At 35.5% G+C, this 19,450-nt stretch overlaps 2 protein-coding genes across 8 annotated transcripts; one reads left to right on the top strand and one right to left on the bottom strand.

Annotated features, from left to right (window-relative positions):
- Positions 1–293: 293 nt before the first annotated feature.
- Positions 294–12,691, bottom strand: LOC136229288 (uncharacterized). Of its 7 annotated transcripts, none has more exons than XR_010689036.1 (5): positions 12,374–12,388; positions 11,965–12,267; positions 11,701–11,852; positions 6,726–11,042; positions 294–5,503 (listed from the first exon to the last, which is right to left on the bottom strand). XR_010689036.1 is itself a non-coding variant. In XM_066017973.1 (4 exons), exons 1-4 carry the CDS (start codon positions 11,969–11,971, stop codon positions 5,450–5,452), a joined length of 345 nt encoding a protein of 114 aa, XP_065874045.1. In that variant the 5' UTR covers positions 11,972–12,687; the 3' UTR covers positions 294–5,449. The 7 variants fall into 7 exon arrangements, 1 of the variants encoding a protein (XP_065874045.1); XR_010689034.1 differs by having other exon boundaries at positions 12,363–12,377; XR_010689038.1 differs by having other exon boundaries at positions 6,726–6,869; positions 11,965–12,691.
- On the top strand, positions 7,512–9,269 carry LOC136229287 (11S globulin-like). Its single transcript, XM_066017972.1, has 3 exons — positions 7,512–8,042; positions 8,139–8,630; positions 8,707–9,269. Exons 1-3 carry the CDS (start codon positions 7,512–7,514, stop codon positions 9,097–9,099), a joined length of 1,416 nt encoding a protein of 471 aa, XP_065874044.1. The 3' UTR covers positions 9,100–9,269.
- Positions 12,692–19,450: the final 6,759 nt, after the last annotated feature.

Raw genomic sequence — 19,450 nt, 5'->3', positions numbered from 1 at the left:
GCATCACTTTTATAGATCTTTATTGTTTACTGCTCCATGTTTATTAATATTTTCATTGATTTGTGCTATTTAAACTCAAAATTTCTTTTTACAAACCAGTTTTTAAACAACATATTACAATTTTCTATTAAATGTTCTATTTGTTAAAATAATAAACTTTTTTTGAATAAAGGCTGGGTAATACCCAATATTATTAAAAGCAAAAGCAAAAAATTAACAACAAGCATCCAGAAAACAACAACTAAACAAAACGGAAAGAATTCCTACCTAAAGCATTATCGCGAAGGAGAAAAGAACAAAAATCTGGAATTCCATCCCACCAACAAAATTTCGAACTAACTCTACAAAAATCAGCCAGCTTATCCGCAACTTGATTACATTCCCTAAACATATGAGAAAAAACTACTTACATTTGTAACATATGCTCCAAACAGTTCTACCAATCCACCCTCATAGTCCACGGAACCATTAATTAAGAACGAAACAGATGCATAACATAAGAAGAATCACTCTCAACCCAAAGCTTGCGCCACCCACGTGAAAAAGCATAAGACCCTACAGAACCACCCGTGTGATCCCTAAAAACCCCACCACAACCCGCCAAGCCAGCCACAACGGAAGCATCAGTGTTTGCCTTAACCCACAACGGCGGCGACGGTTGCCAACGAACCGCAATAATCTGCGGAGCATGATTGTACCTAGGCTGCAGACCCAAATTCAACAAAATATTCCTCTCCACCACTGAATTCCAAATGGTGCCAAAACCAAGAGAATACGCACCTCTAATAGCTGCCCAAAGTGAGCGCAAACACAAATGAATATTAGGAAAATGCTCACCAAAAATACAATCATTCCTGGTTTTCCAAATCACCCAAACTGCATTTACAATTGCATAAATACCACAAACATCTTATTTGAGAGCTAAAGCGATGAGCAAAAGCATGCTGAATAAAACCTGACAAAGAAAACCTGAGATCCAGCCGACGACCAAAAAGTAAAGAAACGCTGGCCCAAAATGCGTTGGAAGATAACCCAAAAATGCACGCCAACACACCATTGAATGAGAAGGCTGGGTAAAAGGCCGCCAAATCCTTGAAAAAAACGAATTCACTACAGAAGGAGGACGAAGCCAAAGATAAAAAAAAGCCTAGCAGAAAACATGCCACAACTAGCAGGCCGCCAGAAACAAATATCATCAGACTGACCGCTGCCTCGTATTTTATTAATTTGTTGAGTAAGAGCATCGGGAGGTTAGGAAGGTCATGCCAAACCTCATTAGAAAAGAAATCAGAAACTTTAGCCGAAAGGTTCGATGGTAGTGAGTTGCTCAAACGATCCGCAAGTGGAGGAAGAATCCATTCCGAAGTCCAAAAGAACAAATCAGACGAATTACCCGGAATCCAAAATGAATGATCATGAAGGACCCTATACGCAGATCAAATAGAAGCCCAAACCATGGACGGAAGAACCCAAGAACGAGGCAAGCCAGAGCCCCCCCAAAAACGTGACCTTAGAGTCTTAAAGCAAAGCGTATTAGAAGAGATCAAACACCAAGCCATCTTACCTGAAAGTGCCAGGTTCAAAGTTTTCAAATGCTTTAGCCCAAGACCCCCCTCCTTTATAGGCTTGAAACAAGATTGCCAAGGGACTGAAACTAACTTCTTTTCAGAAGAAGACCCAATCCAAATAAAATTCTGCATACCCCTACTAATCCTCAACAACAAACTAATAAGCCACTTGTAAACAATTAGCGAATGCACCATAGAACCCGTAACAACAGAATTAACCAAAGCAAGCCTCCCCGCCATGGAAAGAGATTTACCAGCCCAACGAGAAAAACAATTCAATTCCTTATCTGCCATTCCCGCCAAGTACCGAGCACGAGGAGCACCACGACAAATAGGAACACCAAGATATTTAAAAGGAAGATAACCAATTTTAACACCGATCAAACCAACAAGCCGCAAACGACGTCTGTTGGTGACCGAATCTCCAAAAAACACCTCCAACTTTTGCCAACTAACCACCTGCTCTGAAAGAGTCCCATAAGTAGAAAAAATCCGATTTAAAACCCTCACATTAGCCATGCTAGAACGACAAAAGATGAGAATATCATCCGCATATAATAAATGAGATGGAAACAATGAAGAAACCGAATAACGCATTGAGGACAAGGAACCATCAGAAACTCTACTCAAAATTAGCCTACTAAAAAAATCTTCTGCCAAACTAAAAAGAATAAGCGAAAGCAAATCTCCTTGGCGCACACACCTAGAACAAGCAAAATACCCGTTACTGCCCGAAGCAGACAAAATTAAATACGAGCGGACGAGAGAATATTAAGAATCCAGTCTCAAAATGTCAGAGAAAACCCAAAAGCCTGAAGAACCTCTAATAAGAAATTCCAATCCAAAGTATCAAATGCTTTCCGAATATCCACTTTCAAACCCATATTCCCCCCAAAACACCTTTTATTAAGCGAATTAACACCCTTAGAAGCCAAAGCAATACATTGGTGAATTTGCCGACCTTGAATAAAACCAAACTGATTATCCGAAACAATTCTCCCAGCAATCATAGCCAACCTGTCAGCTAAAATTTTGGAAATAATCTTGAAAACAAAATTACTCATAACAATCAGCATATACTGTTCAACCGAAGAAGCCACGACCCCTTTTGGAATGAGTGCCATCAGATTAGAGTTAATTCCAGTTGTAATTACCCCATTTTGAAAAAACCACCGAACCATGTTGCACACATCCTTACCCATAATATCCCAAAATGACTGAAAAAACTGACCAGTAAAACCGTCCAGACCTGGAGAACTAGAAGGATCCATACTATACACGGTATGTCTAATCAGGGAATGCTCCGGATAAGAAGTTAATGAATCATTCTCCAAATCAGATACCATCCTTGGCACCACCTCAGAAACTAATGATAAGTCCACGGGAGTTTGAGACGAAGCAGCAAACAAAGAGGCAAAATATTCAGTAACATGATTAGAAATTACGATAGGATCCGTGGTAATCCCACCATCAATATTCAAAGCCGAAATCCCAGCATTAGCTTTGCGAATAGAAACAACCCTGTGATAGTAACCGGTGTTGCGATCCCCTTCCGCAAGCCACCTCACACGACTCTTCTCCCTCAAGAAAACCTCCTTCTGAAGTAAGTGCATATCCAAACTCGAATGAGCTTCCAACTCATGAGAATGAAGATCAGACGACCACCCAGACAACTCAATCTCATGCTAAATATTATCCAAATCCGTGCGAGCAAAATCAATATTAACGTTGAAATTCACAAATACATCTCTGTTCCAACAACATAAAACCTGCTTGAGCCCCCGAAGCTTATAGCAAATCAGAGGCATAGGAGCCAATGGCGGAGATAAACCAGCCCAATAATTACTAATAACCGAATGAAGATCCAGATGACCAATCCACATCTACCGAAACCTAGCAAAAACACGGGGTGCAATCGCGTAAGAAAACAACAATGGATGATGATCAAAATGATGTTTCATAAGACCCACACAACTATAATCTCATGCATCTGCAAAATCCGAAGAAATAATCGCCCTATCTAAACGACTACTCACCCGCGCAACACCCTGCCTCCCATTGCACCAAGTGTAAAAACAACCAGATGTCGGGACATCCAACCAATCTCCCACATCCAAAAAACTTCTAAATTCAGGACACGGCCTCAGATTCGGAGGCCTACCAGTCTTTTCATGAGCCCCAAGCACAGCCTTAAATCCCCAATCAAAATCCATTGTCCCCCAACCTCAGACTTTAAAGCATTAAGAGTCGAAAAAAAAACCAGCACGACAATTAGCCCAAATACTGCCATAAACAAAGTAAATGCACTGCTGAGTACCCTGAAAATCCAAACTCACAACCACAAATTGCTCATGTTGGCGAAGAACAAAAATCGAAAAAGATAAGCTGACACTTCGTAAAATCCACAAAGAAGGCTTATCCCGAATGTTAGTAGAAATTAAAACCATACCAATACTGGTCCAAAACCTTGGACTAATAGAAACAAAATCCACCATATGTTCAGCTAAACACAAAAAAATCAGGCTTGTGACCATTACATAAATCCCTAACGTATCTTTGAGTATTAGTTTAGTTTTTACTTAGTGTCTTGGGATGTAACATTTAATTTTTCATAAACTAATTAGTCCCTCAAATTTATATATTGAGTCATCGATAATTTTCAGTTTTAGTCCATCTAGTCTAACACTATTTCCAAAATATGTTCTGCAATTTGCAGCAAATAAGCCTGTGCCGGAGTTTCCCATTCCTATGAGAAGCAATCTTTAGAGTGTAACATCTCCCAATAGAGCAAATAAACCATTGCAAAAAGAAGTGAGTGTCAACACTTCTTTGTTTGCTAATCATGGTGAGTCATCTAAATTAAATACTTTAAATTCATTTAGTTCATTACCTAGCCAGAAAACTCATATTTGCTTTGTACTTTTTCAATGTGAAAATTGTTTGAGCTAATGGTTTTGTTTGTCTATATAATTTAGCTACAACTTTCTTACGTTGAGTTAGCCTTAAACAACTTGATTGTAAGTTTCACATAAACTATAAATTTTCAAAAAGTAAAAAACTTTGAGCATAAGTTAATTGTGATATTTAATGGTTGTATAAGATATGACGTGTTTATCAATTTCAAGTTAGGCTATGGGCTAAAAAGGCAGTCTAAAAGCCAATCATGGATATTCTTGTCATTCCATGTGAATAAATTTATTGTAACCTTAGAAAAGATCAAAATAAGCAGTAAGGGCCCTTTAATATAAAATTTATAATTTTAGGGTCCCTGTAGGGAATATTAAATTTTAAATTGATTTTTATTCATGTCATTATATAAACTAATTTTTAATTTTCAAATTTATTAAGGTAATAAAATAAAACTTGTCTTCTTACACTTTACAAAGGTGGGAATCGAACACATACCCTCTTTAGTTGAAAAGCAAGGTAATATCATTCTGCTACTTTGAATTTATTTACCATACTTAAAACATAATGTATTTATTTATAATTCTAAAATTTTTTTTGGGCCCCCTCTAGCCATGAGCCCTAGGTCGGCGCACCCCAGCCCTAGGCCCAGGGCCGGCCCTGTCTATCATGCATTTCTTTTTATAGATAAATATCAATCCCTTACTTTTCCCAAACCACAATCTCTCATAATTAATCTCTTCTTCAATACGATAATGACTAACCATTTCCTGCTGACTCTTTCCCACTGCTACCTTGTCCTTTTCCAAGGTTGCTTGGCTCGCTCCAAATTAGAGTAGCGAAACGAGTGCCAACTTGAGCCTGAATTCCCTTGAATCTTATAAGTGTGAAGCTGGTTTGATCGAGTCTTGAACGACCATTGAACTTAAAATCCGATGAAGTCATGAGTAAAGCTGGGTTCTACATTCACCTCATTAATGATATTTTGTATAATTTTCTAATGTACCATCTCGAAAGCGCCTCATCCACTACAACAAAAATTGGAGTTAGAGACTGATTTTGGGACTAAATATAAATAAGTATGTAATTAATGATATTAGGTCGGTGAGAAGTATTTTGCCAGTGTATAGTGAATGTTAAGGACCAAAGTTTTAGTCATTAAGTTTATTTTATTAATTCTCTAAAAAAGTTTATTTTATTAAGGCTTGATACATCATTTGCCCCCTGAACTTGTCCAAAAAGGTTGATTGGACCCCTGAACTTGCATAAAATGTTCAGTTTGCCCCCTGAACTTGCATAAAATATAATCAATTGATCACTCTGTCGTAAAAAAGTAAGTTAAATGTGGAAGATGTATTCCACGAGTCTTAAAAAAAGTAAAACGACCAAAATCGGAATATACAATTCTAATATTAGAGAAGACAAGTTGTATAGTTGAGCAAACAATAACTTCCTTTTTAATCTATTTTTTAATTATGTAATAACATTCTAAGATGCGTAGAATACATCTTCTGCATTTAACTTACTTTTTTACGACCGAGTGATCAATTGATTACATTTTATGCAAGTTCAGGAGACTAACTGAACATTTTATGCAAGTTCAGGGGTTATCGAAACACTTTGAAAGTTCAGGAAACCAATCAACCTTTTTGGACAAGTTCAGGGGCAAATGATGTATTAAGCCTTTTATTAAAAAGAGAATTTGTTAAACTTCTTTTTCCCACCTCCTATATACCCGATCCCCACTTTTAGAGCCGCAAATGAGTTGAGCTGCTCATGAGCGGCTCTCGATACTTGGCTCAATTTCTAAACGAGCCGCTAATGACTAGGATTTTTAAGCTCAATAAACCAATGCATGATGAAACTCAGGTTTAAAATTTCACAAGCAGATTCAATTATAGGTTCGTGAATAAATTAATGAACAAACTCAATTATAATTATAATGTTCATGATCAAACTCGATTAATTTTGTAGATTTTTAAATCAAAACTACGTAGTTTTAACTGAACGTTATTCTATCAGTATATTTATTCGATCAGAAAAGAAGTAAAATCATAATTCTTTTGTTAGCTTTTTAAAAATCTAATATGTGTTGTTGATTAAACTGTTAGAAGTAAAAATGGAAAAATTAGGTGTATTTTTCTACATAATAAACAAATTATTGATATATGTAAATCGATGGCAGGTAGCTGAAAAAGAAAAATAGTTGAGATAAGCAGAAGTTGTTTGTAATTTTGTATACAAACTTACAAAGGAAGAATGCACGTGAAGAGTTGGGTATGTGGCGCGACGAACAGACGCTGTATCTTTGCCATCACAGCCGCTTATTGACATTTGTAGTGGATACTCCTCTCTCTCATGTATACTACACCTGCATCTTACCTGAAACAAACACTTGGCCAAAATGGGTGTATAATTAAAACAGATAAGCTTCAAATTTGTGGTATAGGAGGTGTAAGTTTATTTTTAATGTATGAATTCTATTAAAGTTTCAAAATGAGAAAATTCTAAAGCGATCCTTTTCTTGTATTGAACTCTCTATTGAATTATCAAATTGTACATATCAAACATAAATTATGCTTATATATTTATTTTGTTATTAACATAATTAAAACAACTTACCAAAATGCAATGTACCTTTATCCCTTAACATTATCAAAGAGATCTATTTTAATGGAATTGATATCAAATTAACATTATCAATAATTGTTACAATTTCTTGCCCTTCTACTTTTGGCTGCTATATTTTGCAAGTGAAGAAAGTGATTTTAATATTACAGAAGCAAAATTGCTACACATCTAGAAACAGGTACTTAGTTAATTCACTGATAATATGACACATAGCAGTGAAGTAGTAGGACAGGTGCCATAGAAGTGTTCACTACTAGGTGTAAGTAGGCATGCAAATCAAACAATTTCAGGACACAGAAATCATCTCCTTATGCCACCATCTGTCTATACCACTTCTTCATTTCTTTCTATAAATGCCATTCCCTTCCTCCCTTCCCAAACCATCTCGCTTCATCCATTACCAAAATGAATAAGTCATTCCTGCTCACTCTTTCCCTCTGCTGCCTTGTCCTATTCCAAGGCTGCTTAGCTCGCTTCAATCTAGAGCAGCGAAACGAGTGCCAGCTCGAACGCCTCAGCGCCCTTGAACCAGACACTAAAATCCAATGTGAAGCTGGTTATATCGAGTCATGGAACCCAAACCACGACCAGTTTCAGTGCACTGGTGTAGCTGTTGTTAGGCGAACCATTGAACCCAAAGGCCTTCTTTTACCTCATTATAGCAATGCTCCTCAGCTGATGTACATAGTTCAAGGTAGAGGTATGACTGGTGCTTTGTTCTCTGGATGCCCTGAAACGTTTCAAGAGTCTCAGCAATCTAGAGGCAGCCAAGATCAAGATCAACACCAGAAGATTCGTCATTTCAGGCGTGGTGATGTTATTGCTTTCCCTGCCGGAGTTGCTCACTGGTGCTATAATGATGGGAATGAGAATGTTGTTATGGTTAATGTTCTTGACACTACCAACATCGGCAACCAGCTCGACACTAATCCTAGAGTATGATTTTTATTCTAAATAGTTGTTCAATTGGACTCTAAATTTCTAATTTCACACATATACTAAGTCTTTTATATTCTTTACTATGTGCCATAGCATTTCTATCTAGCTGGTAACCCAGAAGACGAGTTCAAACAACTATCTGAACGCCCCCGTGAAGGTAGGCAGCAACCATTCACCCGCCGCCACAGCCAGGGATCTTGCAACAACATATTCTGCGGATTGTCTTCAAGCTTGATCGCTGAAGCTTTCAACATTAACCAGGACTTGGCCAGGAAGCTTCAGAGCGAGAATGATTTCAGGGGAAGCATTGTCAGAGTTGAAGGTGAGCTTTCCGTTGTCCGGCCACCAAGGACTCAACAAGAGATGAGCGCTCAACAAGAGCAAAGCTGCCGCCGACGCGGAGGCTCATGTGATAATGGCGCAGAGGAGACTTTCTGCACCATGAGGATGAAGGAAAACATTGCTGATCCTTCACGCGCTGATATTTTCATCCCTGAAGTTGGCCGTATCAGCACCGTCAACAGCCACAACCTCCCTATTCTTGGTTTCATCAAACTCAGCGCTTCCCACGTTGTCCTCCGCAATGTAAGTCACTTAACGATGGCGTGTGCACGAATCAAGAATTTCTAAACTAATTATAACTCTACGATGTTTCTTGCAGGATGCAGTGAGATTGCCCCACTGGCACATGAACGCACACAGCATAATATACTGCTTGGAAGGCCAAGCAACGATCCAGGTTTCCGACGAGAACGGAAACAGGGTTTTCGACGGCACATTAAGAGAAGGACAAGTCTTGGCGGTGCCACAGAACTTCGTGATGGTGAAACGAGCAGAGTGTGATAGATTTGAATATGTGGCTTTTAACACCAACGAAAACGCAATGACATCTGATCTTGCCGGAAGAACATCGGCCTTCCGAGCTATGCCGGCGGAGGTAATTGCCAACGCATTCCAGATATCGAGGGAAGATGCAATGAGATTGAAGTTCGGAAGAGAAGAGACAACACTAGCAATGTCCAAGTCTCGATCAGGAAGAAGGGCTGATGCTTAAGAATAGAGGCAGTTAGCCTTTTTAATTTCTTTGCTTGTTTGTTTTTACTTTGAATATGTACAAAGTATGAAACTAGATAATCCAGGGAATAAAAGAGACTTTGATCTCTTGTGAAGTAGAAAGATGGTTATTTCTACTTATTAATAAAAGCTTTTTTCTTTTTTAAGAAATTATGAGCAAGTTGCATTATATTTGGTGCATAGTTTCACCAAAAGTATATTTGGTGCATTATTTTTATTATTTAAAAATTGAGATAAAAATTATATATATATTTTTGATTTAATAAACCATCTATATTAAAAGCTGCAAAAAATATATATAAAAGATCAATTAAGAGCTGCAAGAACTAATATATATATATATATACACTGTGTTTTCTTTTTATTTTTACCATAAAAATATATATATATACTATAAATATATATATATATACACACTATTTATTTATATTTATCGCCGAATTTGATTCTAATGTTTTCAAACCAGATTGATTTCAAGGTTTTTTAAATTTAGGGATATTTATTTTTGAGTGCAGTGATATAAATTTATGTCTTAAATAAAATTAGAAAAAGTGGAAAAGTGGTTTTAGATGTTATTAGAGCAATATTTTTTTATGAACTATTGGATTATAACAAATCCAATAGTTAATGTGCAAATACTGTTTCATGTGATCAGCACTGATTTAATGTATATACAGTGTCACTAGCACAAAAATGGCTTTGGCAACGGTTTTAAACCATTACCAATGTAAGCGACGCCAATAATTGGCAACAGTTTTGATCAGAATTTTGAGCATTGACGAGCCGTGACCTTGATTAGAACCAATAAGCAATACATGAATTCGATTAGGATGGAACCTTGATTAGAACCAATAAGCAATACATGAATTCGATTAGGATGGAACAATTTAAGCATTGACGAGCCGTGACCTTGATTAGAATACATGAATTCGCATCCTAAGTGAGAACAATAAGCAATACATGAATTCGCATCCTAAGTGAGATGGAACAATTTAAGAACAGTTCCAAATTGGGACTATTCAAGACTTACTCCTAATGAGTATGCCCTGAATGGGTATCTAGGCCATTGTTTCTTTTTACAATTTTAACACAAATTATAAAAGTGTTAATTAGTTGTCTTACAATTAACACAACTATATTATGGGATTTTAATACTGCATACATCTAGATACAGATACTTAGTTAATTCACTAAGCTGCCACATTAATTAAGCCTATCTTTGTCCTAAATTCAGATGTCATAATTCCCTAATTATTTTCAATTCAAAAATCATTAGTTGTTGTGACTAAACAAACAAAAAAAAATATTGATGAACTTGACACATAGCAGGGAAGTAGGACAGCTGCCATAGAAGTGTTCACTAGGTGTAAGTTGGCATGCAAAAGTGTAAGTTGGCATGCAAATCAAACATTTTCAGGACACAGAAATCAACATTGTCAGTACATATGAGTTTCTAGGAGGAACTTCCTAAGCATATAGCACAACAATCGTAAAGATGGGATTTTAAAACCTTGAGCATCCTTCAAAATGTAAGGGACAACCATCGTATAAATGGGATTTCGCAACCCAGGTAGATTCCCTAGATATAAGGGGCAATCATCGAAGAGATAGGATTTTATAACCCATAGGATGAATATACACATCACCCAGGCGGCCTATTCTGGAGGAGGAGAGGAGAAGCGCTGTGTGAGCTTTGCATCTATTCTGTCGAACGCGAGAAGATTAAATCCATCCCTCCCTGCATGCACGTCTGCTGCTTCTGTTCTGTTTTCTAAATTAAAACCATAAACCAAAACAACAAACGACGTCGTTTTGGGGATTTTTTTTTTTTTCCCGGATGAAGGGGGGCAAATGCCCCCTTTGACCCCCTAAATCCGTCCCTGCCCAGGCCACTTCTAAAGTGTAAACACGCCATAGAGGTGCCTTCAAGAAAATGTTAACACATTGCAGACACAATCTTCAAAACATATAAACATTTCATAGAAACAATTTTCAAATAGATATAACACACGTCGTAAAGGCAGCTTCTAAAAGATGTAACAAACACTGTAACAAACACTTTGTAGGAACGACCTTCGAAAAGATATAATAAACACATTATACAGGCAGCCTTTCAAGAAGATATAATAAACACATATGTGAAAAACCACTAGAATTCAAGAATGTCTCAATATACTTGAAGAACATGCATCAGAAATTGGAAATTCAAGCTAAGGCGTTTTATGCATATGATATTCCTTGTCAAAGAAGTCTCATGTAATGGTAGTATTCAAATCGACGGCTTGCGTCAATGATCATGTATATATTGCAAGGAATATTTGTAAACTAAAACACATGTTTATGAGTGCTTGATGTTGCAATATAATTATGGTGCATTCAATTTTACTCAATGGAGAGCGAGATGCCATTGTCCATGTGTATGACATTCCAAATGTAAATTGTGTATGACAACATGATAATATCATCACATTCCAAGTATTTTAATAATAAATCATGGTTTAGTCAGGATTCCTAAAGGAATAGAAAACATTATTCCATTCTATTTTCAAATAACCTAGTACAAAAGGAAAATAGTACTTACTATGAATGCAGAGAAGCTGAAAGAGTGAAAACTGGAGTCCCAATAACACCAGAAATGAAGAGAAGCTGAAAGAGTGAAAACTGGAGTCCCAATAACACCAGAAATGAAGAGAAGCTGAAAGAGTGAAAACAGGAGTCCCAATAACACCAGAACTGCAGGCAATCATCAGAACTTGGATCACTAATTAACTAAAAAATCCTCTTCAAGCTCATTACAAGACAAACTAGACAAGAACCCCTAGTTGATATTATGTTTGATAAATACCATTCATTAGAGTCACTGAGGCGTTAATTTCCAAACACAGACATAACCAAGTAATCTCCCTTTATGGTCATCCGGCTAGATGTTGGTTTCTCAATTTCATACATAATGACACTTGATATATATAGAAGTAGTAGAAATTAAGGTCAGGCATCATGAATCAATGAAATACCCAATATGCTTCAACAATGAATGGGGGCACAGTCTGGAACAATAGGCGTGAGGGAGTTACAGGGGCTATGTCTCTCTGGGACATTATATCGAACAATAGGCGTGCATCATCGAAGAAGCAATAGACATAAATGGCTGTAGATTTGTTTGCGCAGAAAAACAAAACATAAACGGGAGGAAGTTTTAGGGCACACAATCAATGAACAAAACTAGAGAAACAGAAGACAAACCTCTGACTTACAAAGAAACTGATGAAAAAGAAGGTTTCCTCGATTTAGTAAGAACTGCTGAAGTCATTCCTAATTGCTGGAGTCATGATGAAATGCTCAAGTCGTTCTTATAGGGGAAGACGATTTTAGGAAGAACTGCTCAAGTCGTTTTCGGTATAGGGGAGGACCACTTCTGAAATTCCTTATGGAAAGCGAATAAGTGGAAGCAAAAGGAACTATAGTGAAATGCATTAGGGAAGACCAATGTGAAACGCGTTAGGCGAAATCGAAAGCCTGTTGGGGAAGATGACTGTCGTGAACTGTTGGACTGCGTGAATGTTGGGGAAGATGACTACCACGTGAACTAAAATTGATTTAAGACCGCGTGAATGTTTGGGATAGGGACAACGATAAATGGTTGGGATAAGGATAAAAATATAATAGTCGAAAATTATCATTCAATGTTTGGTACGTGGGATAGGGATAGGGATAAAATAATACATTTTACTATTTTAACCCAGTTTAAGTTACATAACATTAATTTGAGGGATAAGATTGACTTTTCCATCCTATTAAAATCGTAGGAGCTTATCTCACCTCCTTATACCACCCCCTCCTGGGTATAGGATTTGAGGGATAAGAAGTTTATCCCTCATCCGTCTCACTCTTCTATCTCCCAAACAAACACGGGATAACTTATCTCGTGTTTTTTTTATATCTATCACACCTCCTATATCACTTCTAACAAACACCCTGTATAGGTTATCTATCTATCTATTATCTATATAAAAGCTGGATACTAAAGTAGCCACTTGGCACAACCTTAAATATTTAGGTGATGTGTAATTTTATCAATTATTTTGAATTATTGTAATTTTTATTTTCTGTTTCACTATTACGGTTAATGAGTTCTTTTTACGGCTATTGTTAAGCCCAAAATATACCTAATATATCATCAATAATTACATCAACATTGCTACGAATTTGTGCCATTTATACCTATTTAGAATACTTTTACGTTCGAATATGTTTCTTTCTTGTAAGGTACCTAAATATTTGGTAAAATCCAAATAGGAACGAAAGAGGTTAAAAACAGAATAAAAACCTTACAAAATGAGTCAAAAACGACGAAGATCAATTACACCAAAAACGAAGTCAGAAACAGAGAAAAATGCCAAATTCTCGGTTGAGGAAACCAAATTCTCGGTAGAGAATTTTGGGGCCGCGACCGAGAATCCCAAATTCTCGGTCGCGACACGCGTCGTCCAGATCTCACTTCCTCTGTTCCGAAGACAAAAAAATCACTTCCCCATTCTCGGCCGAGAATTAATTATTCTCGGTAAGATCAGCAGCCTTTGCAGCACAACAAACACATGTTTAAATTCCAAGAAACGCGTTCGTTCGGGTGGATAGAAACGTCTCTTCGCAGCGGACACGACTCTCCACAACGGACACGACACTTCAATCACGACTCTTCAACATCTATAAATAAAGAGTTGATGGAGAGTTGAAAAGACAATAATGAGAGAGTTAGATTTTAAGATTAGTGCAAGAGTTATGCAGAAACTCTGACTCATTTAGAGATTAGAAGTTCGATTCTGTAAAAAGCATTATGGTGTACACACATTGTTTATTCAATAATTACAAACACAGTAGCGTTTAGATTTGTTCATATTAGTTTACATTTTGGTAGAGGCCGACCGTATCCCTATTACGAAGTTACAGCGAGAAGATTGAGTAGAGGATCCGCCCTGAGTCTGACAAACTCTAACGAAACCCAAGGAAAGGATTGACAACCCGTTCACTTGCACGCCGTAGAATGTTTTCATGCTCCTTATTCTCTGTAAACTTGTATCAAATTTATGCTTCATCTAATAAAGTTCGTTCTATTCGATAGATTTTTATGCAGCACTTTGGTAAAGGATCCGAGGTGGATTGCTGGTGTTTTCATTAAAACGTAGTTTAATTCAAAATCTTTACAAGGAAACTTTGTTGAACAACTTAACAAATTAATATCATCAGTAGAGTATTAATTTGATTAAGGTAGCGATCTTACCCGACCGTAGGAAGATTGACTATGGTTCAAAGCCCTAAAATTAGAGGTTCCGTCATTTATTTCATTGTTATAATTTATACAAAGTTTAAGTTGTTTTCTTTGCTTAATGCAAACGAATACATTTGTTTACTTTTCTAAAAAGAATTAAACGTTCCTGTCTTGCAAATTAATCCCTAAATCAGAAATATTTTCTACTCTAATCTAATTCTTATTCTTGTAATTTCAAAACCAAATCCAATTCAACGATTCTACATATTATAAACCTTAAAAGTAAATCTAACTGATTCAAAATAAGTTTTTGTTAAAAAGCGTTCCCTGTGGGATCGATATCTTTTATTACTAGGCTTAAAGCACTTTTTGGCCCCTGACCTATCCAAAATTTATGCATTTGGCCCCTGACCTATTAAATTAGATAAAATTCAACCCATATTGAATGAAAAATTAACTTTGTTGAAAAATTAACAGCAGTCACCAATAGAAAAATGACACATGACACATAAATAAACTTAATTTTCAACTAGAGATGGCCATAGTAACTATTTTACACAGTAAAAAAACATCCTAAAAACTTTTTCTAGTGTTCCGATAGAGTGAAAATTAATTTTATTTATGTGTCAGGTGTCATTTTTGTATTGGTTACTGCCGTTAATTTTCCAACAGAGTTAATTTTTCATTCAATATGGGTTGGATTTTATCTAATTTGATAGGTTATGGGCCAAATATGACCAAATAATAGGTCAGGGGCCAAATGCACAAATTTTGGATAGGTCAGGGGCCAAAAGGTGATTTAAGCCTTATTACTACAAGCGTATACCGTGCACTTGCGGAAATCGCTCAACAAGTTTTTGGCGCCGTTGCCGGGGAACGCCAAAATTTTTAACAAAAAATTATGTTTTTCGTGTTTTATTTCGAACCTTGGTTTATAATATATTTATTTATTTATTTTAGAGTTTTTATTTTGAGGATGGTCACTAGGACTAAATCCTCGTTGTTATTTAACGTTTGCAATCAGATGTTTGCAGATAAAAAATCAAAGTTTTTTCAAAGATAAACTGGAGATTTGATCATCAATACAAATTCACAGAAGAAGTCTACAGGAACGAAATCCAGCATGCAGATACATCAGAAGGGAATGGAAATTTTTCAAGAAAATTGCATCTCGGGTTCCGCAACTGCAGTATCAGGAACAAGACAGATAATTTTTCCCAGAAAAAAAAATCTTCCCAGAAACATTTAGCTCTTTTCTATACACTTAGTCGTTCACCAAAACATCATATCTCTTTGTTAAGAAGATATCAATTCCTACACTAAACCCAAATAATTTCCATTTTTATCACTACCTTAAACGACTACATCTTCTCAGACAAGATATATCAGAAGTAGGATGAAATTACCTTATCCGCCAGGAAGGGATTGTATACTTTTACCATAGTTTCAATAGTTTCAGTTCATGCACGTAGTTCTTGTTCATGCGCAGAACCAGAGATTCGGGCATTCAACCGGAATCAGTAGATCCTTAAATTGAGACTATTGAAATTCTCGGTAACTTCAGCGAAAAAAAAAATTATCGCGACCGAGAATCGCCATTCACGGTCGCGACACGGGCATATATTAGACATGTATCTCTTCTTTCTTCTTCAGTTCATGCACCATTCCTGAATATTACGAAAAATTAAGATCCTTCATGTTCAAATGGTGTGAATTTACACATTTTTAATCCCAACAGACACATTGATTTGTCCTGGATTAATTATAAATAATTAGAGAGGATCAGAACTCTTTTACTTTCCATACTTTTCATCTCTTGCAGACAAAATCTGATATTCTTCTCCAATTATTCAAGCCTTTCAAAAAGTTCCAGAGACTTTTTCCTTTTCTCGAAAGCATGATTTCCTAGCATAAAACTTCCATGAAGATTACTGCTGCACGCAACAAGCATCCTGATTTATCAGAATGCTATGGTGCACCATTTACCATTTACACACATGATGAAGAATGAAGATATTATAAACCTATTTGTTATATATAGTTTGTATATAGGTTTGTTTTGTGTCTGTTCTTTCTGTAACTTGTATATATGTCTTCTCATTTTAATAAAACTATCAAGTTTGATTCTTGATTCTTTTTGCTTAAAATATGTTAACCATACAGGTTATACACATACATTCGAATCTAAGTTTGAATAAAACAGTATAAATTTTAACATGAATCTGTAATTATTTTTCATGAATCTGTATTCATTTTAGAAATGTTTCTGAACATCTGATTTTTCCTATATATTACATACTAATACGGTATAATCGTTAATAACTATTAAACAAGTTCATGAACATTCATTTTATATGATAATTCTAAGTTTTGTTCTGTACTTATGTTTTTCAATTTTGATAGCATATCAACTTTGATTCTTTGGTTATTTTTTGATTCGTATGTGTTAACTATGCAAATTATTTGACTGAATCTATATATATGTTCATATGGAACAGTATCACCTTCACCATGAATTTGTCTACAATAATAAAATGAATCTGTCAATAATTTAATTAATCTGTATCAGTTTCAATGTTTCAGATTTAATATGAATAAGTGATTAATAATTTGATTTGTTTAATTTTCATTTGTTTGTTTTTGTATATATGATCGTTTTTAATTTTTCTAGTACATATGTTTTTGTTCATTTATGTACATATGTGTTATGCAATACAAATTCAATTCCTTTCATACTTTAATCTTATGTTCTGGTTTAAGTCTGTTAAAATTTATAAACTTTTAACAAATGAATCTGTTCATGTATATCTTCAATGCTAACAAGTTATGATCATTATTAATTATTGAACATGATAATAAATTTTCATTTTCATGCAATCATTGAGTTTAATTTTAATTATGAAATTATGAACTTATATCATCTTGATTATTGCATATATCAGTAAGAACTTATTAAAATAAAACATACATTTTTTTTATTTTATGAATCTGTATCAGTTGGAATACGGTTAATGATTAAGGTTAATCTTTCATTATTTGAATGCTGATTTAATTTGAATAAGGTTCCTGTTTAAGTTTTAAGCATGAATAAAAACCTACATGCACTTACGTTCATTATCTCTTAGAAGATTAATTTCCATTCACTGCTTCTTCATTTAAACTTATGTGAATTAATGCACATTCATGTTTAAGTTCAATTCACTAACAGTGTTAATGATCATTTATGATTCATTTAATTCAGTGTGGTCATTAATTGATTCATTAATTCAGTATTTATCAAGGATAAACCTTTGGTTTTCCTTGCATTTAATGTTTTATTTTGTGTTTTTAAGTTTCAGGTATACATGTTTTCATTTATAGGACATATTTGCACATGAATTTTATCAAAACGGAGTTTTTATTCGCACCACGTGACCTGTAGGGGGGTTGAGTCCGATTTTTGACATAAATTCAGCTTTTCCTATTTCTACATTAACTCCAAACACCTAAATTCATACCTATATATACCTATCCCTTACGCAAACCTTACATCACCTCCTATTTTTCCCAATTACACAATCCAAACTCTTCCCAGTACAATTAATTCCACACCATATCACCTTTACTTTTACCAAATTTTTACCTACCCAAAATACATCTTTCCCAAACCCCACCTCCATATCCTAACCCTTTTTCCACACCATGCCTAAACATAAGAAGGTTACTCATTCAGCATTATTTCAGATGGGGTTGGGCACGTGGTACAAGCACTATTATGGACATAGTGCGTAGTGAAATAGACGTTATTGTATTGGTTACTCTTTCCTATTCTAAGAGGAATGTGAGGATTACATTTAGGGATTTAGGTTAATTTTATGAAGTTGGGGATGACGAGATGAGAGTTTGGTTTGGATATCCTACAACATAATTTATTGTTAAGCCATCAATTTTCCGATCAATCCGGTTTGGACATATTTTGCCTAGATTAGATAAATTTATAAGATCAGGATTCGAAGTCCGGCTTTGTTTGTTAATTTTGGATTACATCTTCAAGGATTTCATAGTAGATAGGATTGGACTACTTTTTGATAATTTTTAACCATGCTTCCATTTCAACCAATAAGCACGTTACTATGCGTACTTTGTTTATGGGGCTTGTTTGGAATGCTACGGGTATTATGGAGTAGTTTTCAATCACTTACTCCTAATTATTTTCCGATGTTGGATTATGCCACAACTTTTACACATTCATTTAGTGGTTAGCCAATGTTGGTTAGTTTTGCAAGTTCGATGTTGACAGTTCCAGTTCACATGGAAATGGTATTAAATAGGATGGTAATGAGCAGACACATTTTGGTGGGGATGACGATATGAAGAGGGTGCGAAGAGGAGCATGTTGATGCCTACACACAAGCACAAAGGCATGTTGGTGATGAGAACCGTGTTGATCAAGTTCATTTGAGAACAAATTTGGAACCATATGAATACACACACCCGTCGAATGAATTTGCGGTTGGATGATTTTATTGCAAACAATCACGAGATGGGTTCAGGAATTTACGCGGTGGATGCCAATATCCATAATTTAAGGAGCGAGCACACGTCACCCTGACGCCGGTTGTTATCATTTTTCCGTCGTCAAGGCGTCGTGACCATACCATCTCCACCGGGATCACCTTCACAGGAATAGGTTTTATCTTATCCTTTCTCACCTCATTTATCTCTTATGTTATTTTTGCTTACGTTTGGTAAAATTTCAAATTCTATTTATGTTAGATAAATCCATTTCATATTTATGTATTTTCTTTTCGTATGATTTATTTCGTACCATTTTTCATGTTTTATCCATTTTTGCACCAATGAGGACATGGTCCAATTTAAGTGTGGGAGGAGATATTGCATATATCATTTTATTTTTAGTACGAATAAATGCAACAAATAATTTTTCAGCAATATTTATAAATGCAACACTTGTTTTATGCAAATGCAACATATATTGCAACACAATGTATTCAACATTATTTTTCATAACTTTACATTTTCATATGCTTAAAAATATTTTTAACTTATGATTATTTTTAGGTTA

The sequence above is a fragment of the Euphorbia lathyris genome, chromosome 5 (assembly GCF_963576675.1).
Source record: "Euphorbia lathyris chromosome 5, ddEupLath1.1, whole genome shotgun sequence".
NCBI lineage: Eukaryota > Viridiplantae > Streptophyta > Magnoliopsida > Malpighiales > Euphorbiaceae > Euphorbia > Euphorbia lathyris.
Note: the sequence above shows the minus strand (reverse complement) of the source record. Positions and strands in the feature narration are given on the sequence as shown.

Bases quoted from the DNA above. Each gene is read 5' to 3' on its own strand.
- LOC136229287 (XM_066017972.1), top strand. From the start codon at position 7,512: ATGAATAAGTCATTCCTGCTCACTCTTTCCCTCTGCTGCCTTGTCCTA. The intron at 8,043-8,138 runs GTATGATTTTTA...TATGTGCCATAG, and splicing joins AGCTCGACACTAATCCTAGA to CATTTCTATCTAGCTGGTAA. The intron at 8,631-8,706 runs GTAAGTCACTTA...TGTTTCTTGCAG, and splicing joins CCCACGTTGTCCTCCGCAAT to GATGCAGTGAGATTGCCCCA.
- LOC136229288 (XM_066017973.1), bottom strand. The intron at 6,858-11,700 runs GTAAGTACTATT...TGTTTGTTTCAG, and splicing joins TCAGCTTCTCTGCATTCATA to GTAAGATGCAGGTGTAGTAT. The intron at 5,504-6,725 runs GTAAGTTTGTAT...TTTTTGTTGTAG, and splicing joins TTCACGTGCATTCTTCCTTT to TGGATGAGGCGCTTTCGAGA.